The sequence below is a fragment of the Protopterus annectens genome, chromosome 9.part0 (assembly GCF_019279795.1).
Source record: "Protopterus annectens isolate FY-2018-M chromosome 9.part0, PAN1.0, whole genome shotgun sequence".
NCBI classification, from domain to species: Eukaryota; Metazoa; Chordata; order Ceratodontiformes; family Protopteridae; genus Protopterus; species Protopterus annectens.
Window position 1 is genome coordinate 511305139 of NC_056743.1, and position 15430 is coordinate 511320568.

Sequence of the window (15430 nt, forward strand, 5' to 3'; positions counted from 1 at the left end):
ATTTTGTTTGTCCAGAGAAACAAGATATTAAAAAATCTGTCAATGTTATGAGGAAGGTTTATGTCTTAATTTTCTAAGCACGGCAGACCTATTCTTTTGTCTTCTTCTAGACAATGTAGTTTAAAGATTAACAAAGTAAAAGACAAGTTGGCTCCAACAAAAAGGACACTGTTTCTACTTGACGTCTCTATAACATTTGAAAACATTTTCTTACAGAAACAGAAGATTTACATCAGAATGCTGGTTAAATATTAAGTCTGTAAATTGTCTACATCTGACTTTCCTTAAGAATGAAACAAGAAATGCTGGCAACTGTCCAGTCTTCCAGGATCCGCCTTAAAGATGAATAAACACTTATATGGCTGAATTAACTGACCCAAGGAGGAAATATTTCATTATCAAACACAGGATCAGTTTTATAGGCAAAGCACAATTTTAGCCCTTTTATTGTATTTGTAATGAAATACAAAATATTGACCTAAAGCTGAAGAATGTAGTAAAAGTGACTCTAAGATGTACGCCAAGTTTACAGTGTACTTTGATTTTTTTAAGTTCTTTTTATTTTGGAAAGAAATTAAGAGTTATCGGCATGATGTATAATATTTATAAAATAATGTTTAATGGTATACAAGCAAGAAAGTTCATAGCCTTTTGTGCAAGTTGGACATATTTTTACAGAGGAAGAAACAGACGGGACCACAGTTTCATCTGTAAATTGCCAAACTGAAATGAGACAGAATCAGGGTGGAAAGTTTATTTTTTAATTACAATAACAGAGTGAATATCCTCGTTAAGTGGAATTAATGACTGTATATCACTGCACTCTTTTGGGTTCACAGTTAGACTGTTCTTGGTATAACATCAGTAGTAACTGGTAAACTTAACAAGAACTCTTCGGTTAAAGTGATGAAGTAATCTGGAGAAAGTCACCTGCTGGATTCATTTCCCAGGTATTTTCTAAAGCATATGCTTTTACAGTATCCATAGTTGGTTTTAGGCACCTGTGAACCTGTGGTTACTGGGGACCCTTTGGCACTGGAGTAGCCCCCAACACAGCAAGTTGTTTTATTTTGCTAAATGTTTATTAACTCAAATGTCTTTCTTTAGAAAAGGAAAAATAGAAAATTAAATAAATAAACAGATAAATAAATTGATTAAATAAATAAATGGACAAAAACAGCACCTTTTGTTCTACCCTTTGTCATGCCTACTCAACCACTCTTGGCATGAGCACTTTATGACACAAATGAACATCTCTGCTCAACACTAAAGGAAGCAGAATGTCTTATATATTTATTGTTTGTACTAACCACCCTCAGACACAGCCAGATCACACTGAAGTGGCATTTGAACAAAAGATGTCTTATGGTGGTAACTTTTGAAGCTTTAACATTCAAGGTTGTAAAATTGTTCTCCTGATCTCTCTTGATCTGATTTCCTAACTGATTTAAGTTTTCTAGACAGAATGGCAAAAATCGTTACTTTTAGTATTAAAGTATATGATCCTGGCCATGGCAATTGGTCTCTTTTTTGTTCTTACTATTTATCATTTTGTTGGAAACCCGAATATTGGCAGCTGACGTTGTTCTTTTCCCATTACTGATGATCTTTGTTGCATCGCAGCAGCACATGGCTGGAGAATCTATAGCTGAAATGGACTATAATCCTACCATTTTAAATACTCACAAGGGCTGTGCTCATATAAGGAATTCTATGTGAATTGATTCAAATCCGTTACTATGTCTAGACTTCCAGAATATCAACACTTTGTTTTACAGCAAAATAAACCACTCCCATGCCTGATAAAAAGTATATATATGTTTAGAAAGCTTGTGAGGAAATTATTACTCTTTTTTTGTTTTACTTGGATCTCTTGCTGTGTACTTAATAAAGGATTTTCGACTGGAAACAGACTGCCTGCCTTGCTTGGATTACTTTCGAATACTTAGTAATGCTGTACAATTATATATTTTCTATTATTACTTCTTGTTTTGTTTTGACTTAAGACGAGTTTACGTTCATTACTTCTACTACTATTGTCTGATCTGATTAATATACAATGATTAACTAGAAATATATGGACTGAAAATCTTCCACACAGAGAAGTTTCTTACACTGTTTTGACTTCCAGAATATCCATACATCTGTGGTGAATGAACTGCCTGATATGGAATCTTTCTCTAATGCATATAAAGAACTTGAAAATGGTTTATATAAATTAAAAAGACTACAATGGCAACTCCTACATTTAGAGGCATGCCTACATGATAAAATTATTCTGAGAGGCCTGCAAGTACTATGGATGCCTACATACAGTAACTAGTATCCAGAACTTTTAAAGAAATTGTAGGTGTTGAGCCTGGAGTTTAGCTTTAACTGCACAGTACTACTGGAGTTTTTTCAACCAGTAGAAGAAGACTGATGGGTAAAGTTAAAGTTATGCAAAAAGATATAGAAAATCGATACAGAGCGGATATATATATATATATATATATATATATATATATATATATATATATATATAGGCTGCGCAGTTTATATAACAATGTATCAGCTTATGATCTGAAGTTACAACAATGAAAAATTAAGAGGCTGGAGAGAAAGTTTCTAGATTTCAAAAAGGGTAACATCTTTGTATGGCCGAGAATAAATACATCAAAAGCAGCAGGTGAACAATCTAATAATATAACAGTACGTAGAGAGGTGGGAGTGACGACTCCTACTACTCTACATATAGAAGAACGAGTACATGCTGTTGAATCTGGGCATCTTGGGGCAATGTAGCAATTGTCTCATGTACACAGACAACCCTCTCCTCCTACCACCCAACACCACAACCTGTGAGAGATGCACTTATCTAGCCAAACTAGAGGTAAAGCTGTCTCCAACCAAGACTGAACTTAACAGTCAAGAGGAGAAGGTAAACACTTGCACCACACCACACTCATCACATAGTCCCACTAAACCTACACCACCAAAATTCACACACAGAAACACAAAAACATTCATGGAGGCTCTCAATAATAATCTTCTCAAGCAACATAGACCTTCAGAGCAGAAACGCAAGCAATCTCCACCCCCCAACACAACCCAAATGACACATAGCCCACAGACTCAGTGTGCCACTCAACCACAGCCCATAAGACAAAACAACACACCCAACACACTAGTCATAGGTGACTCTATAGTCAGGCAAACTGATGTCCCACTCACCAGGCTAAACAAGGAGAAGGCTGCTATCAGCTGCCTGCCGGGTGCCAGGATCCGCCACATAATCCACGCACCCAGGTCACTCCACAACAAGTACAAATATGACTGTCATTGTCCATGTTGGTGTGAATGACCTGAGATGTACCTCCCTGAACTACATGAAAAGAGACATGGAAGAGCTCTCCCATCTTGTAGCCCAGGCAGGTATTGACCCTAGTCCTGAGTAGCATCCTGCCATCGCCCAGAATGATACCGCAGTACAAGGACAAAATGATTGACTTCAACAATTGGCTAAGCTTCTGGTGTCATATCAAGGGAATCTAGTATCTGTCTGCCTGGGACGACATGGTCGACAGACCACGATGCTTTGCCAGAGATGGCCTGCACCTGTCACCCCTGGGATTCCGGATACTGGCTAAGGCTCTTGCTGCCCCTATAGTGCCTTTTTTAGGCAATGTTCAAATGACAAATTCACCACCGTAAAAGGAACAGGCAAGCAAAAACTGAGGGTAATGCTACTCAATGCTAGAAGTCTAAATCTCAAAATGCACTCCCTCGAGGCACTCCTTAAAATGGAGAACACTGATATCTGTGCAATGACTGAGAATTGGTTCAAGGCTCCAGAGAGCACCCCTGCATTACCAGGCTATAACTCATACCACACTTTTCAGCCACCTAACCTGGACCGGAACACCAAAGGCAAAGATGTGCTCATATTCATTAAGGATATCCACACCTCCAGGCTAGTTGCTCAGCATAATGCATCTGAGGTTATTCAAGTGCAACTAACTCTGGGCAAAACTGCAATCCAAATTGTAGCTTGCTACAGATCCCCCACCATGCCTCAAGATTCCCACTCCTCTTTTCTTGATATACTGGAAAATATTAGGGTTCAACCAAATACCCTAATAATGGGCGATTTCAACTACCTCACCATTAACTGGAAAAACTACTCATGTACCAACTCCTTCGCTCAACGCTTTCTGGAATTCATAAATTCCAATGCCCTGGATCAACTTATCCACACCCTCACCAAAGGCAACAATATCCTAGACCTAGTCATTACCAACATGAGTGACCGGTGTTCCACACCTGAAGTCAACTCCTTGTTGGTCAGATCCGACCATAAGCTAATCACCCTAGATATCCACATCCAGCCCCCACCCCCATTAAGGAAATCATAGTAAAGAATTTCTCCAAAGCCAACTTCAAGCTTCTTAAGACAGAAGTGGCGAACTTCATGACACCCATGCAGATGGACAATACAGTTACGACTGCTGAATCCTACACAGATGCACTCTATAAGCACTTACACGAGTGCATGGATCATGCTATCCCAAACAGAACCAAGATGCTATCCTCAAAAAAAAAGGAAGCCAATCTGGTGGCCCCCTGCCATAAACAAACTCTACAACAGAAGGAAGAAACTGTTGCAAAAGAGAGTAAAATCCCATGAGTGGAGGAGTTCCCTGGTCAGCCTCAGTAAGAATCTGAGATCCCTTATAAAATCCTCCAAAGCTAGCTATGAAAAAAAAATTGACACTGATTCTAGGGACAAACACAAAGCATTCTATAGCTATGTCAAGAATCTCAATGGCAATACCCAGATCTTCTCTGAGTTACAGCGCAACGGCATGAAAATTACAGAACCAACTGATACTGCCAACGTCCTGGAAGGTTCAGTGCTAACTTTACCCCCGTCTCACCCCCTAATGGGCCTATATCCATACAGGAAGAATGCAGTCCCTGTAATATTTTTATATATGTAAGATGGATGCATACTATCTCTAATTACAGCATTATTTCTACGACATGCTTTTTTGTATAGTTCAGTAGAGAAATCCCCTCTAACGGTTTTCCTAATATTGACATCTAAGAAGGAGAGCTCATAAAATGAAACAAACATTGGTTTTAGCGCACTAGGAAGAAAACTTTGTACTACTCAATGAGAGTTAAGCATATCTTCTTTTACAGAAGATTTGTTGATGTTCTTATGCTTGTTTGGGCAGGTTCACTGGATAGATTAGAAGAGTTTTCTCATTTTCTTGATACTACCACATGTTTTCTGAAATTTACTCATTCAGTTTCATTTTTTTTAATATTTTAATATTATAAAGGGTCAAGCTATGCATATATCAAGGTTAGATATGGAAGAGGGTAAATTTTGTGAAGACATTGAAACATTTAAAAATGAACTGTTGGCATGTAAATGTAAGCCTAAGCAAATAGATGAAGGCCTTCATGAAGTGAAGGCCTTGAGGCATAACAGGGCTAAACCCTACATGTTGAACGAGACTCAACATCCCTCTCAGGATGTAAGTAATAGATATAATAGGGATGCCATACCTGTTAGGCTACAATTTTCTAATAGTGTAAGTAAGTAAGGTCCGGGAAATTATTACTAGGAACTGGTTCATATTACAGTCAGATCCAGAAGTGTCTAACATAGTAGGGGACAAACCCTGCTTTGGTTATAAAAATAAAAGGAATTTGAAGAGGCTTTTATGTCAGCCTAAGAATGTTAAAACTAAATTGCATGTTGATTATAAATTAGAACCATGTGGACAGTGCAATATGTGTAAGGTGGTGGATCATGACAATATGTTTATTCATCCTGTTACATCTAAGGCTTATAGGTTCAAAGCTAAAGCCAATTGTATGACTAGAAATTTGATCTATTTAGCTGTCTGCTCTATTTGTGCCTTATTCTATGTGGGCATGATTAATCACTCACTTAGAGGGAGGGTAAGGGAACACTTAGCCACTATTAAGAACAATGAACCTGAAAGAACTGCTTTAGCTAACCACGTAATGCACTATGATACAACCCATTCTTTTACATTTAGGGAAGTGGAATGCATAATTGAAAGTTCAAGGTTAGATGATATAAAAACCAGAACAGAGCAGTCAGAGCAGTGCGAACTTAAATGGATAATTGAACTTCAGGCAGAACGTAGACCAGGGTTAAATGACAGGACATCAATCAAACCATATCTAAAGGCGAGACGTTTTAACAAATAGTGTTGATTTTACATTTTAAATGTCCACATCTATGTATATTTATCTTTTAGTTGTTTTAGATTTTAATGTGGAGTATTTAATTTGTTAATTAGTTAATTGTTTGGTATATATATATATATATATATATATATATATATATATATATATATATATATATAAGGAAGTGATGTAATTCATCTTTTATGGTCTTAGGAAGCATCTTGTTTGATGTGAAAGTGCTAACCTATTTAGAATTAAATGAGTTTTTTTTACTTTTGCCGTGTTTCTCCACTTAATTTATTTTGTTTGATACAATTTATTAGCATGACATTCTGAACCTCTATCCTCCCATAGGAGTGGTGGAATATAATGAATGGTCAATAGGTTTTAATATACATGAAGTTTTTTAATATACATTATATGGTCAAAAAATTGCCGTGAACGTACATAGATTATAATGGGGAAGATGATTGATCTCTATCACTATGAGTTACTATATCTAGTGAGTTAGAAGGATACAATGACTCTACCCACGAGAGATGTATAGTATTTTGGCGTTACTCATTGGACCTTAGTTTTTTAAATGCCTGAAGTCATTATACATCTTTATGGATCTGAAGAAGCACTGTTTTTTCAAAGCCAAAGCTCTCATCCTTATGTTTTTGTTTTGTTTTTAGTATTAAAGTATATGATCCTGACTGTGGCAGTTGGTCTCTTTTTTGTTCTTATGAAAAATGGATACTTACCAACCCTGTCTGTTACATATGATTGGAGTCTAAATTCATTTAATACTGTAGGTGATACCTGACTCAGACTGTTAAATCTGATGAGGCCTCCTGATTCTGTTAATCTTGCTAAGGCCATCTAACATTTTTGCTTCTGTGGGTGCTTTGAAAAATTCTGCCCTGACTTTCTGACTCTGTTAATATGTTTGCGCCCCCTCATTCCACTTCATTCTGTTAAGGGTCTGACTGTGTTAATCCTGATAGACACTCTGATTCTTATAATCCTGTTGACATTTAATTGTGTAGTGACATGATTTGTTAATTCTGTTCCTCAATTCAATTGTATATCCGGAGTTGGGCCCTGACTTCTTTACTTCTGCAGCACGTACCCTGACTCCTTTAATAATGTTGTAGCCCCGGTGGCTTAGAAATTCTGCAGCCTTCCCAAAACTGTAAAACTGACCCCACTGGCCATTCACATATTAATGTGAAACACATCCCTCAACCCACTAATACAAGAATTCTGGACAAAGCCAAAAATAATGGGGGGGGGGGGGCAGATTTTAAATATTGCTTTTATAAACTTAGAAATTTGCTAGAATAACAAATGTTGTATTTGCTTGCATTTTCTGAAGAATGTGAATTCTGAAACCCAAGTGCCTGTCATTATTTATGACTTTAGTTCTCAACAATTTTTCCAGAAAACCACACATTTTATGAGAAATAGATCAAAAATGCAATGCAAAAATCTTGACATTCTACAAAATTCTGGACAGTTGAACGGTATGTGATGATACTTAAATAGCTCTTCTACTACAATGCATTGTCAGTTGATTAGTTGTAACTAAAACATTATTGCTTAATTTTGTTTGTATGAATAAAAAACAAATACTTTTTGCTAAAAGGAGAGAAGTTTTGCACAATGATTTTTTGGCTGTTTTGTCCTGCATTATGTTAAGAGAAGTTTATGTGAGCCTATTTTATTATATTTTGACTGCTGAGTACATATCATATTTTCAGCCGGGGTAAGGAATGCATGGCATGCTGGTTTGCTGAATCTTTTTTTTTTTTTGGCTAATAGATAGCAACATTTCTATTACTCTGCTATAATTAAAAGCTATCAGTATGTTCACTATGGTGTGTATGACAATTTTGCTTGTTTCGTGAGAGTATGTATGGGGATGACTACAACTGATTAAACCATCCTTATCTTGTACATGAATGGCTATTGGCTGTGTTGAGATGGTCAGTGAGAATGAGAGGATCAAAAATGTAACAGGTTGTGACATCCCCACTCTAGGCCAGTAACCAGGGACCCTGCATCCTCACCACTGACACTGGAGAGGGATGTTCACTTGGAATACAAATGGATACTCTCAGTATTTCCTGATGTAGACATCTCTGCATCAAGCACAATTTCCCTTAAGAGCACACAGGGAACACAGTCAGCCTGGGGATTTCTTTATATCTGTCTCCTTCTAGGGCCTCAGTAAGGCTCCCCACTAGCACAGCTATAGGGTTAGCTGAGTGTCCAAGCCCAAGTATTCTAGCACCCTCTCTGTGAAACCAGTGCTTCTTGTCCCTCATTCAAGTAGCTGGCACACACATGCGCACACACAAACACACACACACACACACACACACACACACACACACACACACACACACACACACACACACACACAAAAATTCCTAGGAAAGGCTGACACAGATTTACCTGCTGTGCCCTCTTCTTCCCAGACTATAAGGTAGTACACTACAAAGCTGGCTGCCTAAGGCTCTTGCAAGGGTGCCCAATAATACTGAGTGAAATAATACTGAGTAAAATTAATATTAGTAAAAATGGTAATGTTGACCAAAAATAGCCAGGCTTCAAGAGTGGTCACAGTGTCACCAATAGATATAAGTATTCTCAAAGGTTACAATATTCTCTAAAGGACCAGCCACAATGAAAAGTTTAAATATATTTAATAATAAATAATAAAAGAGCATGAAAGTACGTAATATCTATTTACAGTACACACTAGAGTTTCAATCACAGAAAATATTAAAAATAACACTGATGTAAAGATTAACACAGTTACAGAAAAAACAATACTTAACTATTCTCACAATATTTTCCTGACTGATCTCGAGAATTTGTGTTCTTATTTTCTTAATAGAGCAAGGCAAGATGAAGTAGGGGTGGGATCCTTCTATGTCAGATACCAAGAAACAGACTACCCCGAGACTTCTGTCTCACCTCGTATTAAAACATTATTTCTGTACAGAATGATATCACATACATTTGGTTATCTAACTTCTGGTTCCAATGCAACCCCCCATTGCTACAAATTGCCAGAATTTAGCATCTACATGTCAATAATACACACACAAGAGCATTGCTCAGATTTGGTGAGGCTTCTGGAAGTCATAAAACAATTACCAACTTCTGCTCCTACAGAGACTAACAAACCATGCTTCTTACATACATTGTGTCTGCGGCTTTATTTGAAACTATAGGATAAGATCTTTATGGCCTAGGCCCAGTAGCTTAACTTCTTAATATTTTCCAAAGTTAGCTGGAGCTGAGCTTAACCTCTTCTCTTCCAGTATACTCTGTTAACATATATGTATTTAATTAAGTTACAATACAGTCAGGACCCATTGTTGGTACATTTTTAACACAAGCAACTTTAAAATCCACTTTCAGCACAAGCATCTGTACAAATCAGTTTGCTATTCAAATAACATAATTTTTTACTAAATTCCAGCTAGCTGTGCTGGCATATGTTACACATCCACTGCCCTACTTCTTCTGGCATAGCTGAAATACCTCACATCATCACACAGGTAATGGCATGAGTAATATTTTATGAAGACCATGGGGTTGATTAGGTGGAACTTATTAGCAGATATGGGTATGAATTATGACAGCCTTCTGTGCAGCAGGCTACCCTGATGTTGCAGTGGCAGAGAAGTTTGTGTGTGTGTTATGTAACTGTGTGTGAGTGACCTAATATAAGTAAACTGTTATATACTAAGAAAAGGGGAGAAAGGTGGTCAAATGAAGTGGGAGGGAAAGACAACATAGTGATGGAGAGGCTAGTGGTGATCAGAAAACCAAGATAACTAAGATCATAAATTACAAAAAACAAAACCACAACTTTGCAAAAAAAAAAAGTTCAACGGTTGTTTTAATATTCATAAAAACACACAATCATAAGTGCTTCCATCCCATATACAGAGACTTTGTCAGATATAATCCAGTATTCAAAAACATATTTATATACCCTACTCTCCCATTAAATATTCAGTTAACCAATTAATCAAACTATTAATCATCCTGAAAGCAACAATACCATTAAAATGTTGGTCTTCATTAAAACATTGTATAAAGCAAATATCAAATACATCAAAAACAGACTTACAAGCATTATTTTCATTATTTGTAAAAACACAAGACAGAAGTTAAAACAAAGCACATCACCTTGAAGAGATGAGAAATGAGATAATTGAAACAGATGGCAATAGTATAGCAGTAACAGATATTGATATCACAAAATTAAATAAAAGGAAGAGATGGGACTGAAACAACAGAAGGAGAAGAAGAAGAGGAGAAGAAACTGGAAGATGGTTATAGGAACAAAATTGTAAGAATGGTGGTGTGGCGAAAGAACCCAAAATAAGATAATGAAACAGAAAGGTAAATACAAGTAGTATTTAAAGGGTTTCTGTTTTGTGTCCTTAATTTGTTTTTCATTGAGTCCTGATTGATTCAGCTTGTTTCACCAAATGAGTTTGAAATAATAAACTTTTTAACCTTATCTATGGCTGTGCCACCTTGCAGTATGTTATATTAGTTAAGGCAGGTGAAAGGGGTGAAGCACCCTAAATGTATGGTACAGGGGGCTTGTCCCTACTTCATCCAATGTTGATGTATCAGTACATTTCATGGAACAATATTGACTGACTGCAACTTCTAGAAAAGTTCACTAAGTAGTTAAATCATATTAATTGATGCCTTAAACAAAAATACACATATATTCGGATATGAGCAAATAGAGTGGGAAAACGAAGGGAAAAAGAAATATATGAGAAAGAACAGAAGTAGATATATTAAACAAGAAGGAAGAAATATGAAGGGTAATACTATTATGTGCACAGAAGAGAATAAGACCTAAACGGCAACAAGACAGTGATGATGAATGGAAACACTGATGCTATGTAATAAAATAGAATGGAATGATTATGATGCTCAGAACAGTAAAATATGGAGGAAAAAGATAATAACACTGACCCGTTTTCACATTCTAGGACTGGCCAGCTAGATTTACTGGTGCAGTGGATTAAAGTCTCAACTATAGTCCAGATGACCTGGGTTCGATTAGTAACACTGGTGTCTGTTGGAGGCATACCTCTCAACTGTACAGATTTTTGTCTCATATTTTTGATCTGTTTTTCATAAAATTGTGGTTTTCTGGCAATTAGTGGCAAATCATTAAAAACTGAAGTTAGAAAATAATGACGGTCCTTTGAGCTTTAAATTTCATACCCTTCAGAAAATTCCCGCTAATGTGAAACCCTTTATTTTATCAACTTTCTAAGTTTGTAAGAGCCATATTTAAAAATTGTCCCTATTTTTCGGCATTTGTCCCACTTTTATTCATGGTTTTGTCCACATTTCTTGCTCTAAGAGGTAAAGAGGTATGGTTGCAGGTGACATGGAGATGATGAGTGTGCTAAGCCTGGAAGGGAGAGGGTGGATTGGGGTCATCCAGTGACGCAATCCCTGATAAGAAGAGATGAGCGGTATCTCTGTAAAGGATAGACTGGGGGAAATTATTTAGTGAACAAGCTTCTGTGGTGGTAGCTCTCAAAGCAAATGCATGGCAGAGTGCTCTAGCATTGGGGAGAATGTTGTGGTCCCAGTGCTGATATGGGTCTGTCATTCCCATGGCCAGGGGGAGGCATTAGTGCCTACCCAATGGACAATCATTCCCAGCATGCAAAAAAGGACAAAATAACACTCATGATTCATATTCCTCCCTCCTTTCCCTTTCTGATGCTCATGCGTTTACCACTCTCTCTCTCTCTGTCTCTTGTCTTCAACCTCCTAGCTCACCCTTATGCACTGGTTCGACCCCCAACCCCCCCATACACACTTAACTAACTCCTTGACTTCCTGCCCCTCCGGCACCTTTGCTTGCTTACTCCTCTTCCTGAACTTTCTGTCTTCCCTCTTCCTCTCCTCCCTTTCACGTATGTCACTTTTCATATCTGACCCTGCTCCTCTCCTCCCTTTCACGTATGTCACTTTTCATATCTGACCCTGCTCCTCTCCTCCCTTTCACGTATGTCACTTTTCATATCTGACCCTGCTCCTCTCTTCCCTTTCACGTGTCACTTTTCATATCTGACCCTGCTCCTCTCCTCCCTTTCACATATGTCACTTTTCATATCTGACCCTGCTCCTCTCCTCCCTTTCACGCATGTCACTTTTCATATCTGACACTGCTCCTCTCCTCCTTTTCACGTGTCACTTTTCATATCTGACCCTGCTCCTCTCCTCCCTTTCACGCATGTCACTTTTCATATCTGACCCTCCTCCTCTCCTCCCTTTCACGTATGTCACTTTTCATATCTGACCCTGCTCCTCTCCTCCCTTTCACGCATGTCACTTTTCATATCTGACCCAGCTCCTCTTCTCCCTTTCACGTATGTCACTTTTCATATCTGACCCTGCTCCTCTCCTCCCTTTCACGTATGTCACTTTTCATATCTGACCCTGCTCCTCTCCTCCCTTTCACGTATGTCACTTTTCATATCTGACCCTGCTCCTCTCCTCCCTTTCACGTATGTCACTTTTCATATCTGACCCTGCTCCTCTCCTCCCTTTCACGTATGTCACTTTTCATATCTGACCCTGCTCCTCTCCTCCCTTTCACGTATGTCACTTTTCATATATGACCATGCTCCTCTCCTCCCTTTCACGCATGTCACTTTTCATATATGACCATGCTCCTCTCCTCCCTTTCACGCATGTCACTTTTCATATCTGACCCTGCTCCTCTCCTCCCTTTCACGTATGTCACTTTTCATATCTGACCCTGCTCCTCTCCTCCCTTTCACGTATGTCACTTTTCATATCTGACCCTGCTTCCCTACTTCAGCTTTTAAGAGTCCTATTTCTCTCTTACTCAATATAAAATAGAACCTATGTAATTCTCCTACCTTGCCTTCATTCTCCAGCATACACCATATCCTGCTCCGCTAGTGTTACCCTAACCCTATTACTGCTCTAGACCATAAATGACTTACCTTTCCCATTCCTTCTGCTCCCATTTCCTACACCGTGGCATCTGCACTATGATCTTTTTTTACACCTGCCTCCTCTCCCCATTTCTTTCCTCTTGCTTTCAAGCACACCCTTTCTCTTCTAAATTCATAGCTGTAGACTCTCTGTATATTATTGACTCTCTCTCCTTTTTTCTTTACTCTAGTGACAACTTATGCATTCTTTTTCTTAGGCACCCAGTGTCACCTAGCTCACAGCCCAGTTAAATACATTTATCCACATCTTTCAGTTTTGCCTTAGTCAAACTACTACATTCCTAAATAGGGTGTCTTACAGTTATGTAAATACCGCTAATATTCAGTCTTGCTTTCCCAATATCCTACTATATTCTTGGCAAGGTAATACAAATAGCACTCAAACCTTTCAGCATCATAAAAAAAGTTGGTTCTGTGGCATATGGGAATGGAGCCCTGACTACATCTTAGATCACCTGGGTTTGGGTAATGGCCCATGCACTGGTGGAGACAGCTTTACAGACAAATGAACAGTGAAGCTTCATTGACTACCTCTTTGTGGGAAGAGGCGGGGGGATGGTGTGTTGATGTGTGTGTGTGTTTGTGTTTTCTGTCACAGTCATCTCTGAAGACTGAACACACACATACATTTACAATGAGGTAGAGCTTCTTGGGGGTTGTGTCATCCACAGAAGTGGGTCTGTCTTTAGTTTGCCTGACTTTTCAAGTAGTGTCATAACCATTTATGCAGATCTGCTTTGTCAGTGCTAAATAACATCTAATTGTCACCTGTGTGGCTACTCTATCAAGCTGTCATTTTACACATGAGAATTTTGCACACTGCAGTAAGATCAAGCAGTGCCTTTTTTAACAACTAAGCATCTTAAAATAATAAAAAAGCAAACTAACACAAAATTGTAATCAGGGAGATGTGGGAGTCCAGTGGAATGCTGGGGGTTGCAATGGCACAATGGTAGTGAACCAGTTTTCAAACCCTGTTAAACATATCTTACCTGTATTTCACAGGCAGACTGGATGTGGAAGATCCTGTGGAATGCTTCTTCTACGGATTCACCCAGGGCCACTATACCATGATTTCTTAATATCAGAACCTATGCAACAAAGAAAACAACATAATGAACTGAAGTTCAAAAGCAATACCTCTAAACAACATACAGTATGAAAAAAGCTTCTGAAAATGGAAGTTTCTGGCTTTGACTCACAGTTCAGCTATAACAAGAAAAGTCATTCTTTTTATTTGCACATGTTTAGTTTACTTTATATAGTTTATTTTTTTAATTTCCTAAGGTCATGTGATTCCAGATAGAGCTGTGGTCAACTTATTTTAAAACTGGTATTGTTTCAGTACGAACTTCATAGAAGCATGCAATGTGGAGCCACATTGCATTAAATGGAATTCTGTATTATCTGCTGTCTTTCTGCCTTCTGCAAGAAGAACTGGCCTAAAAGCATTCTAACTTAGAAACTCCATATAAATGTGGCTGACATTTCCTGGGTTCCTATTAGAACGACAAAAACGCATTTTGTCTAATGCTTGACCGCTTTGTTACTTTGCTGTGTTCTGCAGTGTAGTGTGGTCCCTTGTCCGGTATAGCTCCCGAGTGTGAATGTACAAGAGTTACTGACCTTAGGGTTAGGGTGCGGGTTAAGGTAAGTGCATATGTATGAAAGTGTTTACTTTTTTTATTTTGCGTTAGATGTATGGTTGCGTTATGTGTGTATATGTTTTCAGCTGTTTACTTTTGTTTTGGGGGGTAGAATTACGGTTAAGGTAAGTGTGTATGTGTTTGGAACTGTTTATGTAAATGTGCAAGAGTTACTGACCTAAGGGTTAGGGTGCAGGTTAAGGTAAGTGCATATGTTTTAAAATGTTTACTGTTTTTTTTTTCCTTTAGATGTATGGTTGGGTTATGTGCATATGTGTATTTAGTTGTTTACTGTTTTTTTTGGGGGGGTACAATTAGGGTTAGGGTATGTGTTCGGAAGTGTTTAATGTTTTTTTTTTTTTTGGTTGGAACAGCGATTTCTTTCCCTAGGAAAGAAATCGCTGTTTTGTGGTTTCGATATTTTCAGCTTTCGCTGAAAATGTGTCGATGAAACATCGTTCGATATTTCAATATAGACCCCATTTCCTAACATCTCTACAGGGGAGACTTTTGACACTCATCAGTATAAATGTAGGA

The 15430-nt window shown here is 38.0% G+C and overlaps 1 protein-coding gene across 2 annotated transcripts in view; it reads right to left on the reverse strand.

Annotated features, from left to right (window-relative positions):
• The window catches only part of ADD2 (adducin 2), a 906318-nt gene that overhangs the window by 269012 nt on the left and 621876 nt on the right, over nucleotides 1–15430 (reverse strand). For both annotated transcript variants that reach the window (XM_044083076.1, XM_044083077.1), the window contains exon 8: nucleotides 14240–14338. In XM_044083076.1, coding sequence (XP_043939011.1) covers nucleotides 14240–14338 — 99 coding nt within the window. The remainder of the gene's footprint in view (nucleotides 1–14239; nucleotides 14339–15430) is intronic.